The 14,134-nt window shown below is 35.0% G+C and overlaps 3 protein-coding genes across 7 annotated transcripts in view; all 3 read right to left on the bottom strand.

Moving 5' to 3' along the window:
• LOC144854083 (alkaline ceramidase 2-like) overlaps window positions 1–14,134 on the bottom strand; it is an 81,639-nt gene that overhangs the window by 35,893 nt on the left and 31,612 nt on the right. The window lies entirely within an intron of this gene.
• Window positions 139–5,673, bottom strand: LOC144854081 (monocarboxylate transporter 1-like). The gene is made up of 6 exons (XM_078711965.1): window positions 5,493–5,673; window positions 2,926–3,222; window positions 2,330–2,634; window positions 1,811–2,036; window positions 1,315–1,458; window positions 139–605 (listed from the first exon to the last, which is right to left on the bottom strand). The coding sequence occupies exons 1-6, from the start codon at window positions 5,641–5,643 to the stop codon at window positions 373–375; spliced, it is 1,356 nt and encodes a 451-aa protein (XP_078568091.1). The 5' UTR covers window positions 5,644–5,673; the 3' UTR covers window positions 139–372.
• Window positions 9,005–13,009, bottom strand: LOC144854175 (CDP-diacylglycerol--inositol 3-phosphatidyltransferase-like). Of its 5 annotated transcripts, none has more exons than XM_078712070.1 (6): window positions 12,818–13,009; window positions 11,459–11,593; window positions 10,967–11,120; window positions 10,504–10,579; window positions 10,153–10,237; window positions 9,005–9,770 (listed from the first exon to the last, which is right to left on the bottom strand). In XM_078712070.1, the coding sequence occupies exons 1-6, from the start codon at window positions 12,885–12,887 to the stop codon at window positions 9,622–9,624; spliced, it is 669 nt and encodes a 222-aa protein (XP_078568196.1). In that variant the 5' UTR covers window positions 12,888–13,009; the 3' UTR covers window positions 9,005–9,621. The 5 variants fall into 5 exon arrangements, with proteins under 5 accessions (XP_078568196.1, XP_078568200.1, XP_078568199.1 ...); XM_078712074.1 differs by lacking the exon at window positions 12,818–13,009 and adding an exon at window positions 12,462–12,541; XM_078712073.1 differs by lacking the exon at window positions 12,818–13,009 and adding an exon at window positions 12,458–12,515.

The following is a 14,134-nucleotide window of genomic DNA, read 5'->3' as shown; positions in this document are numbered from 1 at the left end:
GTTGTATATAATAATGATAGCCTACATTATTAATATTTTCTCATTACAAATGGTTTGCCGTCATGAAATTAAATTGAATTCAGATGAGAATTCACACAAACATTCTGTTAAAAACATTCTTTATTGTGACAACACGCATATCATATAAAAATAAATATTTTTAATGTAGGCCTAATATATAAAACTTTTGTAATTATTTTATAGATAAACCTATTTATTACAGTTAATAATTCTGACTTCATTTATTCAAATAGTCGGCGCTTAACTTAATGGTTGATACATTGTATTCGCTTAAACAATCAACTTCAAAATGATGAAAGATTGGTTGATGAGAACCGGTAGCCTAATGAAAAACATAAAATAGACCGACGTTTATAATAATTCTTCTCCGACTTCTGCTTCGTTTTCTAGACGTAGGCCAATATTGCCGATAGTAACGTTTGTTTTATGATCGATGGAAGAAGTATTGTTTAAAGACTGAAATCGACAACTCAATCGTTTAAGATAGATGGTGGTAAATGTAAAGAAAACAGACGATAAAATCCATACAATCGTACTTGTTAAAATTGAGATGCTGTAGCTGCCTGTATTGTCATACGACGTTCCTGTAAAAGACGAATATGGGGGCGATTAATCTTATATTAATGCATATTATCATCTTCACGTTAGCATTACCATCACGGTACGCTTATCACAATCATAATTGGTACGCTCAGCATTATCATCATTGGTGCGCTTATCACTATCATCATGGTACGCTTATCACTATCATCATGGTACGCTTATCACTATCATCATTGGTACGCCTTATCACTATCATCATTGATACGCTTCACTATCATCATGGTACGCTTAGCATTATCATTGTCACGCTTAGCATTATCATCATTGGTACGCTTATCACAATCATCATTGGTACGCTTCACTATCATCATTTGCAGGATTATCGTTCATTTTGAACGCTAATAACACTATCATCATTGGCACGCTTATCACTATCATCCATTGGTATGCTTATCACTATCATCATTGGCATGCGTATCGCTATCATCATTGGTACGCTTATCCTATAATCATTGGTACGCTTATCACTATCGTCATTGGTACGCTTATCATTATCATCATAGGTACCGTATCACTATCATCATTGGTACGCTTATCACTATCATCATTGATACGTGTATTACTATCATCATTGACATGCTTATCACTATTATAATTATGCTTATCACTATCATCATTGACACGCTTATCAATATGACCACCACCATAATCATCATCACCATTAAATTAAATGTGTTAAATTCTACCCACCGTACAGAAATGGAATCGAGAGTGTTGAAAAACCTATTGAAATAATGGTATATGCCACAGATTCGGAGTTTCTTTCCAATCCAAATACCTCTATACCAGCTGCATATATTAATGAAAAATAGAATCCGATCGCAAATCCTGTAACTAAATTATATAAATAAATATACATATTAATTCACAGTCATTCAAATTACAAAATGAGACAGATCAATGAAATATGTTTAATATTATACATTGTTCAATGACTGGTGTACTAAATAATGAGAAGGGTTAGCAAGACAATTAAATAAATTATAATTTAATATGAGAGTCAACGGGGGGGAGGAAAAAAAGTCATTCTCTGAGATCTGATTGTGACGTGGAGAGAAAAGGTCCGAGAATTGCTGCAATCAAGCAAATTATCTAAAAAACGCATCTTTGCCAATATTTCATTTAACAGCTGAATGGCTGAACGTGAGAGAAGAGATAGATGCTGATTGTAATATAGATGGTTTACCTGACGTAGAAATAGAAATCTGAGCGTAGCTGCCATTGAAAAACAATAATACAGAACTTGCAGCACCAATAAGACCATTAATCGCAAGTGCCATTGGTCGAGATACTGGTAACTTATCTCCAAATAGTACACAAAACCCTCGTCCTAATATCTGTGCAGCTGACAAAATGACGACCTGTGTAGAAGCTTTTTCACTCGATATATCAAAACTCTCCACCACACTAACCTGAAATTAATACGAGAAAGTATTCAACATGGTGCAAGCATTGGGGTATAACGTTTTAAATCAGGAAACACAATGTGTGGGGTGTCAAGTCAATGGAATATCATAATATTGAATTGTAATAGAAGGAAGTTGTAAACACAGTCAATTCTCCAAATCAATTTTTATGAGGCTCCGACTTCATTTCTAATAATTATATATATTGCAAGAAAACCAGCCTTTCAAAAACACATAGGGCCAGCTCAGGTCCGGTATTTGGAGAGTTAGAAAGGATAATTAAGACAGTAAATACGTACCACAAAAAATAAATTAAAAAAAACAGCACTTGCTCCAAACGCTACTCCAAAATGGAAAAGCCAATGTTCCCATGTTTTAAGTATGTGTATGTACTTCATGTATTTATTGCGTTTATTAATATTATCATTGTTTGAGGCCCTTCGTTCATTTTTAGGACTTTTTAGATGAGTTTGTGGAGGCGAAGAAAGTGGTTTACAACAAACAAGTCCAATTACGAAGATAACACCACTGTAACACTGGAAAAGAACCCTCCATCCACAGAGAGGAAACAGCATACTCATCAGCGGGGTTAGTGTCAGTGAACCTAAAAAAAAAGAAATTAAAAAAATGTGCAATTTATTGAAAATGAAAAATATTAAACAATTTTACCAATAATTAATATTTCGCCTAGTCCACACTAGCAAACTTTACCAAACGTACATTTACATCTCAGCAAACTAGTATGTCGCAAGAAGAAGGTGCATGGGCTAATTTTGCAAACTAGTTTCCTGCAGTTTGCCAAATTATTATTGCTAAACTCCGAGGAGTTTGCTCAGGCTAAACTCCGAGGAGTTTGCTCAGGCTTGCTTGTGTTTCAATGTGTTAATTACCCTACCTAACGATGCGCCAGCACTTCCCAATGATGTCACACGGGCCGACTGTTTTTCCGGAAAATAATAGCTAACAAGATTAAACAACGGGTTGTAAAGAAAGTTTGCTCCGGTTCCGTATATGAAGCTGAACGTTAGCATAAGCAGTCTGACGTCGTTAACGAAAGATGATGATAATATACCAATAGAACAAAGAAATACGCCAATTATCGACACAATGCGATGGGACGTCAATTCATATAGAAGACAAGATATAGGAGTCATGAAGCTGACAGCCGCCGATGTGACTGAACCTATTAAACCTGAAAAATACAAGAATAAATATACATTAAGCTTAGGACTTAAGAGCTTTGTCACTATCTATAATTAAGTTTAAGAGGGGCTAAATGTAATTTGTGATTCATCAGGAGGAGCTGATATATAATTTAGTATGAGCTAATTTGGGGGGGGGGGGGGGGGGGGTGGGGGTGGGTAGGCTACATTCCCCGACGAGGGATTGCTTGTTTCTACGTGCTGTTCCGTTTAAACTACAAACTGGCTGCTTAGCCCATCCAAAATAAAACAAAGAAAATAATAACATTTGCAGAAAGAAGCAAACTTTGCTCTGCTAACGGTAGGCTTAACACGGTTCAAATTTCGGAACGTCCATTACGGAAATTCGGCCTAATATTTACGGACGTACGGAAGTGAAGATAAATAGGGTACTACACGCATCGCAATACAAAACTATACGCACAATTATTATTTGGCCTAAAAATTAGCCTTAGATTATGGAAAACCCCCGGCAAAACGCAATAATTATGGACAAATCAATTATTAGCCTTGGCAATATGCCTAACATTTAAAATGAATGAATATAGGCTAGGCCTATATTTCGTTTGTCGATAAATTTTTTTTTGACGCAACGTTCATGTGTGAATGCTTGTTCCATTAGAGCATGGAGAAATATAACTTATTTCCCCATGATTAGAGGTAATCTGTGATGGCGCTAGTAACACTGCTATGCGTGGGTAATTTGTGAATGACGTACTAGTAGGCTACATACACGAGCCTAGATAGGGAAGAGCTGTAGGCCTACTGCCGTTCATTGCGAGAGGAGGGAAGTCCGGTAATGTGTCATGATAATGTAACAAGCCAGAGATGAAATAAAATCACGAATACATTTAGCTGATTGTCGTTGTTTTCGTCGTCGTCAGAAGTTTATCGACCGACATCTATTTCTCATGTGTAGTAGAGCGTTTCTTTGATCTTTGATTGAATAATTTTGTTTGTATTATAACACAAGTTCATTTTGGATTTTCAGTAAATTACCAATGGTGTATACAAAGTCAACACTGTAACTAATCCCTCACTATTCAATCAAAATTGTATTATTATACTACTAAATTGCTGAAAAAATACGGAAGCGTCGACATAATAGGCCTAGTCATATTTATGTCGACTTGACAAGATAAATTATCTCGACAAGTCGTCATGTGAATGGCACTTTAACGCTTCCGTAGAAAAATGGATTGCGCGATAATGAAAATGGATTTATAGTAAAACGTAACAAAGATACGTTCTTGTCTGGTTATTAGGTATTCATGCACTGATTAAGCGGAGGATTATTTTTGTAGCGTTCCATTTAAAATACATTTTGTTACAAAGAACTATACGCAAAATTATGATTTGGCCTTAAATTATGGAAAAACGCAATAATTATGAACAAATCGACGACCCATATGACGGGTTTTTCCCGTGTGTTTTGGCCTCCTTTCGTACCTCTCATCAGGAGAGAGATACATCTCCCTGCTCTCATGACGCGCGCACCACAAGCAACTAGCCAATCAGAAACTCATTCTGCGCATGCTCAGAAACTTATCTACACTTATCTGTGCGCCTATTGGTGACTGCTGTGCATTCTAGGAATTTACAAAATTCTCTCCAGACTGGACTTCTATAACGTATAAATATGGATATTGTATACGATGAAATGGACTCAATTTTAATTTAGTGGCAGAAACAAAATTCAGTATGAAATTAAGGGTGTTGCCCGGGCCACTAGGGCAACACCCCTGGGTCCGCCCCTGGACATACATTCGATAGTCATTTCTTTTTTCTCTCTTGTGTTGTTGCTTTGTTAATATTTTTTTTCTTTCTTATTTTTTCTCTCAGTTTTAAATTTAAAAATGTATATAGGCCTAGGCCAAGCCAGGCCTATAGGTCTAGGCCAAATTTTTTGATATCCAGGTATTGTGCCAGGCCTACCACCGTTACAAACAAAGGATCTCCTAAATAAATTTAATTATCATAATTAAATTTATTTAGGTCATTAAAATCATTATTAATATTAATATTATTATCGGATGAATGCGTTTTTAACCGTTGACCGGAAGGAAAAATAATGACTTGAAGAAAATAATGTGAAATGGCATCCCATGGTCGAGGCGGACAAACAAATCAGAATGATGCATTTAGAAGAATTGCAACATACTTACAATCCTCACCTGACGACTATGTATGTTAAAGTACTCATTGAATTCATGTAAGAAGCCTACAATAGTCACATGATTCCGTGTGAACAAGCACTTACCAAGAGTTGTTGCAGTAGCGTTAAATTCTCGTTGCAAATTTACGAACACAAAGCTAAACGCGTGAATAACGCCGAAGATGAAGAAGTTCAAAACAAAAATACTCATCACTATCAGCCATCCTTTCTTGTTATTCACACGTATCCTAGCCATGGTTTAGCTGGAAGTCCTTGGTGTGGATGTATCGCCGAGCCTTTCTTTGCTTTCCGATTCCAATGTACAGTACTAGCCTTTTATTTGTATTGTGAAATTGTCAAACAATCATTAATAGAGATATTAATAGAAATTCGAGGTCGTGTTCGATGGTATGTTTACGCTGAACGGATTGGTTGAATGGTAATCTATGAATCTATTACCTAGCTTTCAATGAATCCGCGTGCCGGAATGACAGACAGAGAATTTTAAATTTAAAGCTGCATTTAATATAACAGGCACACGATAAGATGAGGAAATCTGAGAGAATAAAAAAAAGTCGCCAAAACCGAGATTAATCATTTCCAGGGTTAGGCCTGCGAAATGTCATTGTTCATAAACATTGCTGTTAAAACTGATCAATTTCCGGACGTTTTCACTGATTAAAATGGACATGTAGCCTATTAGTCTGTTTTGAATAACCGATGCTTAACGTTTAGTAATATTTTTATGACTCCACTTTTCGATTAGCCTTTCCTAATATGCTCCTGTTAATGGAAACAATCCTCCGAAAAAACAGTACGGTCAAAGTATATATTCAGGGGACACTCCTATTAAGTAGAAAATGTTTTTGGACTCCGAAGGTCCGTAATAGGGCTTCTACTGTACTAAGAATTTTACAAATGGTGGTTCTTTTCTACCTTTTTTAAACAGTCAGGTATGTTGCCCTCTAACGTTTGGTGCACACTAAAGCAACGCATATGTTATGTGTAACTTTTTAAAGAGTTTGCTAGAGTTCAAAGAATACAATTTAGAAAATTTCAATCACAATCTAAACCCGGCAATGTAAGAGATTAATAATATTTTAAAGATTTGCAATATAAATTATTGTATGGGGCTGGCCACACTATGTGTTTTTATCCCAATATAAGACAGAAACCATGAATATAACTAGTTTTCAATGTAATAGCCCACAAAGCCTAATCATTTTTCTTAGGATGTACAAATTTGATTGAGGCCCGATATCTGCATTGAGATAAACCCCTAGATAGCTTCCCTTCAATCCGCCTACATTTTGAATATGTCTACAGGTTGTGAATCTATTTCATCAGTACCGCTCAACAGTTTTGAATATTTCTACAGGTTGTCGGAATCTATTTCATCAGTACCGCTCAATAGTTTTAAATATTTGTGAATCTATTTCATCAGTACCGCTCAACAGTGATAACATTATATTCCGGTGCTTTTGGAACTTCGACAGTGAAGCTCTTTTTTCAGGTAAATCATTATAATATGATAATAATAATACTGCGCAAAAACGTGTTTTTGCGCAGTAATTTTTTAAAACACGCAACTGGCCTAATTCATGCTCTAAATTGATTAAAACGTAATTTTGAGCTTTTTAAATTGTTAACGCGCGATTTCACGCGCATGACCCTACGTGCGCGTGCGTTTTTATTTGCTAATATTTTTACCCTTGACCTGAAGTTTACGTGTAGTGAATTTCATTAATATGTGATAATGAATTATGGAGATATGATTCATAATGTGATTTCACAAAATGGCGTATAAATGACGTCACGGATGAGTGATCACGCTGAAAAGCTTATTAGGACTAAGTTAAAGTATTTCAAAGACATTGTAAAATTTTTGTGATCATTGCCATTCAACTTTTTGAGATAATTGACACACAAAAAGTGTACAGAAAGAAGAAGAATTTTTTAATGCAAGTACAATAACAATAGGTGATCATTTTATTCTAAATGATCACCTAATTAATGCAAAAGTAGTTTAATTGTTTTATACTATTTTGATTTATTAATGCTTTAATAAAATAAAGTACTAAAACCTTGCCTAATCTGTCTATGGATTTCACGTGGAGCTGATAGCTTGGTGGCTAGCGACGTGTTTCCCTCCAATCCAAACGTCTCTGAGTTCAATTTTGACCTAGTGCCACAAATCTTTTTCCAGATAGCATACACTCACGGTGTATCAATGACGACACGTTTCTGTGTTTTAATTTGTTAGCTTGTTCTTTAACGCTAACTCATTTTATCTACTGCCGATACAAGATACCATGGCCTCTGCCAGTTGGATGGAATTATGGAAATCAAGAAGCTACTGGTAGACATGGATAAAATGACCGTTACATTTTTTTTTATCGACATTAAGCCCTTTGTCAAATGACCTAATCACATGACATACTGGATTAAGCAATGCCAATATCTAAAAACAAACCGAATACAACATTGACGTAAGCTCCTTTGTTAACATATATTATGCTTCTCTAATACAATAAAAAAAGACCACCACACTCTTTTAATTTTTAATTGTGTACTTTAGGCCTACAGCTGGTCTAATTACTGTTTATGTTTCAGTTTAATAGCATATTCATATACAATTCCGGAATGTTCATGATATTAATCAATTAAAAATTGTCAAAATAATAAGATTTTAAAATAGTGTTTATACATTTTTTTTTTAAGTTTCATCATTTACAAAGTGTTGGTCTTACTTGTACTTCTGTTTTGATATCTCCAATATGCGGACGAATTGAAGGAGCAGCTTGTTGTAAAAGAGCAACCAATAAAGGTACTGTAGTACCGTGATAATAGTAAAAGTATAGTAAAATCAACAATATTACTAATATATTTATGCGATAATACAGTAGTTTGTGGGAAACATGTTCTTCCAGGGACGTCACGTCATACAACCAGTTAAGCGTGTTTAATAATTCTAATATTCTGAGCTCTCATTGGTTTTCCACAGACGATTTATTCGCTCGAATAGATTAGTTAAAAATAACAAGGCCAACAGCCATAAGTCGCGTGCTAAAATGCATAGTGATACCGGACCGACAGACAGACTGACAGACCGACCGACATAGTGAACTATAGAGTCGCGTCCACGCGACTAAAAACAATGCAATAATTCAGACCTCATGATAATAATGTTCGATCGTGCAAATAGATTCTAAGTGGTGGTGGTGGTGGAAAGCCGGCTGTAGACTTCGCTTCCCTCTACTCCCCACCAAGCCAATGGACTTACCAGTAATTTTTATTCAGGCATGCACAATAGTCAAACCGGAAGTATATTTTTTTAGCTGAATGTTTTAATAATGTTTTACTATATTACGCACACGAACGATCTACAACATAGTGTAATCGCATTACTTAATCTTCTCACAAATACTATCATAACTTTATTAAAATAACTACCAAATGGCCCATTAAAAGTTGTTATCTATTCTTTTTTTATTCTTCCTGGGTTTTTTTTTTTGGGGGGGGGGGGGGGGGGGTGGGGTAATGCGATTAGACTATGTTGTAGATCGTCTAAGGATGTTCGTGTGCCTAATATAGTAAATTACACTTACATTGTTACCGAATCTTCGATTACACACGTGCGTTTATGTGGAATCCGGAATGAGTTAAGGCCAATTTACACAGACTATATCGTACCCGGCCTTTTACAAAGTATAACTTCATAAAACGATTAGCCTAGTGACTCACTAAAGTTATATTGCGCCAGTATACATTTACGATACAAGGTTTTTAATAGTTCTTGTTTAAAAATTGATTGTACTAAGGGAAAACAATTATAAACTACTTAAGTCAAATGAGCGACTTTAATCTATATGTTATTATAGGAGCTTTCGATTTGCGACGACCCATGACGTCATGTTAAGATGCGGTTGAGTTTGATTTGGCAATTTTTGTCAAACTCTACAGCATTTCGTCATTTCTATTTCATTCAAAATGGACGACGACTTTGGACATATAATATATAATATAATTAAGTATAATAATAAATAAAATTAAGAAGTCCCAAGTCAACGCAAATCAAAAGTTCCTTTTGTTAGCTTCAACAGTGCCACTATAGGGTTAAGATCAAGCAGCAGCTATTAAAAAACCTTTACCTCAAACAGTTGTGTACAAGCAATGTTTCTACTTAGATACAAGCCTATGATAATTAAACCTCATTTTAACTTCTGCTGTTGGTCTAACTGCACGAATTGCAATTGCTTTCTTCAGACTGTAGCAAAACTTTTCGACCGACAATCATATGAATACAACTAATAAATGTTTTTATTAGCATCACAGGAAGACATACATACAACAAGATGCGAAAAAGTCCAACGTCGTAACCGACTGAAAACATAAAAGATGGGAATGGAATTTATGTTGCGAGTAGTCGTATAAACATGCAAATTACTTATTTCACTAACTCATGGCACTAATTGGAAAAGAAACAAATATGCCACACTCATTTGAAGGCAGGCTATGGCGGGCTACAGTTGTTAGGTCTATCTTCATTCTAAATATAATATGTTCTTCGTTTTCACAATTTTAATACAATTGCCTACACAACACTGCATTAACCTATACCGTAAAACCTCGTGGGCTTCTTTTAAAAATCAAGCCCATCTCGAAAAGAAATCTCCTCTTTAGTTTGCAAAACTAATCTCGAAAAGAAGCTGAATTTAAATACTATAATACAATATTTCGTAAGGGCTGCATGTGACATACTTACTTTCCGGGCCTTCAGTATGATATAAAAGGTACAACGAGCAGAAAAATCCTTCGTTACCGTAAACTAAAGCGAACATTACCCAATACTGTCAAAGAGAAACGTAATTAAAATATAATTAATATAGGTTACATTCAGGTTCGTTTGCTTTTCTAACCCTAATCCTAACCCTAACCCACAGTTAAGTTACGGTAATTGCGCCTAAACTAGTATGACTTATATCATTAAGCGGGTATAATATACATAAAGCTTTTTATACCTTGTGAACTTCGTTAGGCCTATCATAAATTTCTTCAGATAACTTTGAAACTGTCATTCCAAAACCGAACATTGAATTTCGATTATGCTACTTACAGAACAGGAATTGTAGTAATAATATAGAATCCAGTTATCTTTTGAAGAAACCAATTTGTGATGTTTCCATCCCATTCTGAAATCAACAAGCAAGCAAGGAAATCAAATCATGTTGTAGTTAGGAATCCGTGTAATAGAAGCATTGTTAATTGTTTAATTGAAACACCTTCTACTGAAATAGAACGGCAAAACTGGAAAAACCTGGGAGTTAAAATGATTTAACGCAAAGACAATTCACCACGACTGAGATTATACCATAGTTTACGTAAATAAACGCTTTTATAACATACCGTAGTGCTTGTGGTACTAGTGTAAACTATAGAAATTGTTTAATAATGAATGTAAATGGTTAAAAATGGTTACAATTTACAGTAAGGTAGTTTGTAACCAGAGTCTCTATTCTACTTCTGCAGTAAAATAATAAAAGTAAAAAGACCATCAAATGTATTTAAAATAAACATACCGTTGGGTATGCATCCAATGTCCAGCGATGGTCACTGTGCTGTAAAACTGGAAGAGCAGGGCATAGTCGGGGTACAGAACAGCAAGTCCCATGGAGATGCACATACTCGAGCAACAATCTGTCACCAGGTCCAACAGTTCACCAAATCGAGTGCCTAATTGATAACAACTTAGTTATGACATCAGAACAAATGGGCTTAGAGGATAATACCTCCGTATTCTGGAAGATTAATGTATGGAATAAGCAGCTCTAATGATGGGTCTAATTGAAATATAGGCCTACACTCACATAACCGTAAGAATGTCGATTGTGATTCCTAACAACATCTGATTTTTTCTCTTATTCGTGGTTTTATCAGTTTTTATCATTGTATTTTTTTAGATTGGATGTATTGTTTTCTTTCTCTTCTTCCATTTTTTGGAGGCAACTAATTAACATTAGCAAATACTTAACAACTCCCTAAATGCACTGCTAAAGTAAACGTATTTAGACCTTGGTTGAAATAACGAGCTGCATATCCATCGATTTCATCCAGACCAACAGCCAAAGCATAGCAAACACTGGCTGTTACGTAATCAGATTGCATATGGTAACACGCAGTGATCACTAGTATAATTCGTATATATCCTTAGGAAAAAATAAAAGGTCATGTGTTACGTAATGCTTTTGTGTTTTTTGTAATATTTAATCAGTGTGATGTCCGTCTAGTTTGCCGAATCCTAGTTTGCCGAATCCCAGTTTGCCGAATCCCAGTTTGTCAAATCACAGTTTGTCCAACCCCAATTAATCGAATCACAGTTTGTCAAATCTCAATTTACCGAATCACAGTTTGTCAAATCCTAATTTGCCATGAACTACAGTTTGGCTTACGACAATAATTGATAATACTTGAAGATTGTCTTATTTCTAAACCAAACAATGGAACAAAAACGTATCAATATAAAAGAAAGTTCAGTTCAGTAAGTTTAATGATCATTGGTCAAGGGTCAAGTGTATACTGATTCTGTATTACCTAATCTATATGCTATTTTGTGTTATTTATTGTGATTTTGACAAAATAAATGAATGAAAGGGATTAAAACGATTTCACACCTGTTATTAAACTTAACTAATCCAAAATTAAATATTAATTCAAAACAATATCAGCATAATTACAATTCATTTATATATGTTATGCTAATTAGGTCCTTTTATGCCTAGGCACAAAGAGAAGCGAATAAAATAACAATAAATATACATACAATACAAAGACTTTTTTGAGCTCAGTTATTAATATTGTCAACAAATTAATTCATTTAGGCCTACAAACTGCAGGCCTAGCCCAACCACTTATTTCCTCGCAGCCGACAGCTGAGATTCTATGTTGTGATACCGTGTTTACATATAAGTAGAATGTGTAACTGTTGATTCACCAGAAACGCGTAAAATAAGAATGTGCATATAAATAAGACACGATTTAAAGGCTTGATGTAGCATCAAAGGAAGACATACATACAACAAGATGCGAAAAAGTCCAACGTCGTAACCGACTGAAAACATAAAAGATGGGAATGGAATTTATGTTGCGAGTAGTCGTATAAACATGCAAATTACTTATTTCACTAACTCATGGCACTAATTGGAAAAGAAACAAATATGCCTAATTGACCAATTGGAAAGGGTTACAGTAGATCAACACCTTCTACCCCTGGGACACCCTATTGAGAGGACACTTTACTGTGCATGTGTATTGTGTATACACTTAGGAAAAGTAAAAATTGTAATTAGTAACACTTTGGCCTAGCCAACCACTATTCAGCAAACCTATATTAAGGTGTATCCTTAGTAGCGGTTCTAATGTAGCATACTTACCTATGATATTAGGCACAAATAAAAACACGTTAGCCATTTTCAATAGTGTTGCTGGTACAAAGAAAAGCATACAAATAAAAAAAATTCCACAAATAATGAGCACTTTACGACAGCAATATAAACAATGACAGTGAAACGAATTTATATATAAATTTACGTATGGGCAAAATTTGGTAAATCGCGCGTTATTTCTAGAATGTTTACTCGATGGTAGGCCTATATGAAGTTGGCTAGAATCTCGGTACTGATTTTAACCACCAGATGTAACCCTGTTTACTAATTAAATTGAGTTAGATAATTAGTTACTGACAATTAAAACGAATTTAGGTTCAACGATTTGCACCAAATAGGGGTGTTTTCCGATCGTGGTATACACTGTCTAATGGATGTCCTCTTGAAAAATACCTGCACACAATAATACGAGGATGCATCGCATTTTCCTATCTCCTCCTACGATAATTGTTTTTAATGGCTGAAAACCGGTTGAACAGCTCGAGTACAGTATCATAATGTTGAAGACAGGCCGATTTTCTTTAAAAAATACTATTTTGATAGAGTTAATATACGTTTATACAAATGTATTGATTTGCGATGAATGGAACATTCCAATCTCTGTTCCACAAGTTTCTATTCCCTATCAGGCGTCGGAAAGACAAGTACAGCCATAACAGAAATTCAATCCATTTTTTTCCAATCTGTGCTGCAGAGGTTGGATATAGGTATTTTTTTAAGGATAATGAGCTAGCCTTTCCAGTCGTCGTCTACAATTAACTTTATTATTGCAGTTAAACCACCATCCACACCACCACCCTCCCCTCACTGGCATGAGTAGCGTTGTAAAGCCAGTAGAGGACAGGCTTACAGTACGAAGGATCACATGCCCTAAACGCAGAACAACTTTGGTGGTTAGGAACCAACTTAAGTATGGATTGGCTCTAAGAAACAATTGAAAACCATTAGGCCTACTAATTAAGTTGAGTTAGATAATTATCTATTGACAATTAAAGCAAATTTACGATTATTACTGACAGTTCCTTCTGAACGTTTTTATTAATTAATAATGTAATTACAAAAAAATGTTAACGTCGTATTAGTGATGTATCGTTACATGTACTGTACTATTTCAATCGACTATGACGGTGACAGTTTCAACAAAGTATTAAATCGCAATGTTTTACTGTGTTTAGTGAATATTATTTGTAAAACATGAAAACAATTAATATTTTGTTACTAAATGGATAAAGAATACATTAAAAAATTATTCGTCTTTGCACCCATCCTCTTCCCCATCCATCAACCCTAATGTTACATACAAAA

The sequence above is a fragment of the Antedon bifida genome, chromosome 10 (assembly GCF_963402885.1).
Source record: "Antedon bifida chromosome 10, ecAntBifi1.1, whole genome shotgun sequence".
Lineage (NCBI taxonomy): Eukaryota > Metazoa > Echinodermata > Crinoidea > Comatulida > Antedonidae > Antedon > Antedon bifida.
Note: the sequence above shows the minus strand (reverse complement) of the source record. Positions and strands in the feature narration are given on the sequence as shown.

Bases quoted from the DNA above. Each gene is read 5' to 3' on its own strand.
- LOC144854081 (XM_078711965.1), bottom strand. From the start codon at position 5,643: ATGGCTAGGATACGTGTGAATAACAAGAAAGGATGGCTGATAGTGATG. The intron at 2,635-2,925 runs GTAGGGTAATTA...CTTTTTTTTTAG, and splicing joins AAGTGCTGGCGCATCGTTAG to GTTCACTGACACTAACCCCG. The intron at 1,459-1,810 runs GTAAACCATCTA...TATATAATTTAG, and splicing joins GATTTCTATTTCTACGTCAG to TTACAGGATTTGCGATCGGA.
- LOC144854175 (XM_078712070.1), bottom strand. From the start codon at position 12,887: ATGCTTTTCTTTGTACCAGCAACACTATTGAAAATGGCTAACGTGTTT. The intron at 10,580-10,966 runs GTATGTTTATTT...TGTTGATTTCAG, and splicing joins CATTGGATGCATACCCAACG to AATGGGATGGAAACATCACA. The intron at 9,771-10,152 runs GTAAGTATGTCA...TTATGTTTTCAG, and splicing joins TCATACTGAAGGCCCGGAAA to TCGGTTACGACGTTGGACTT.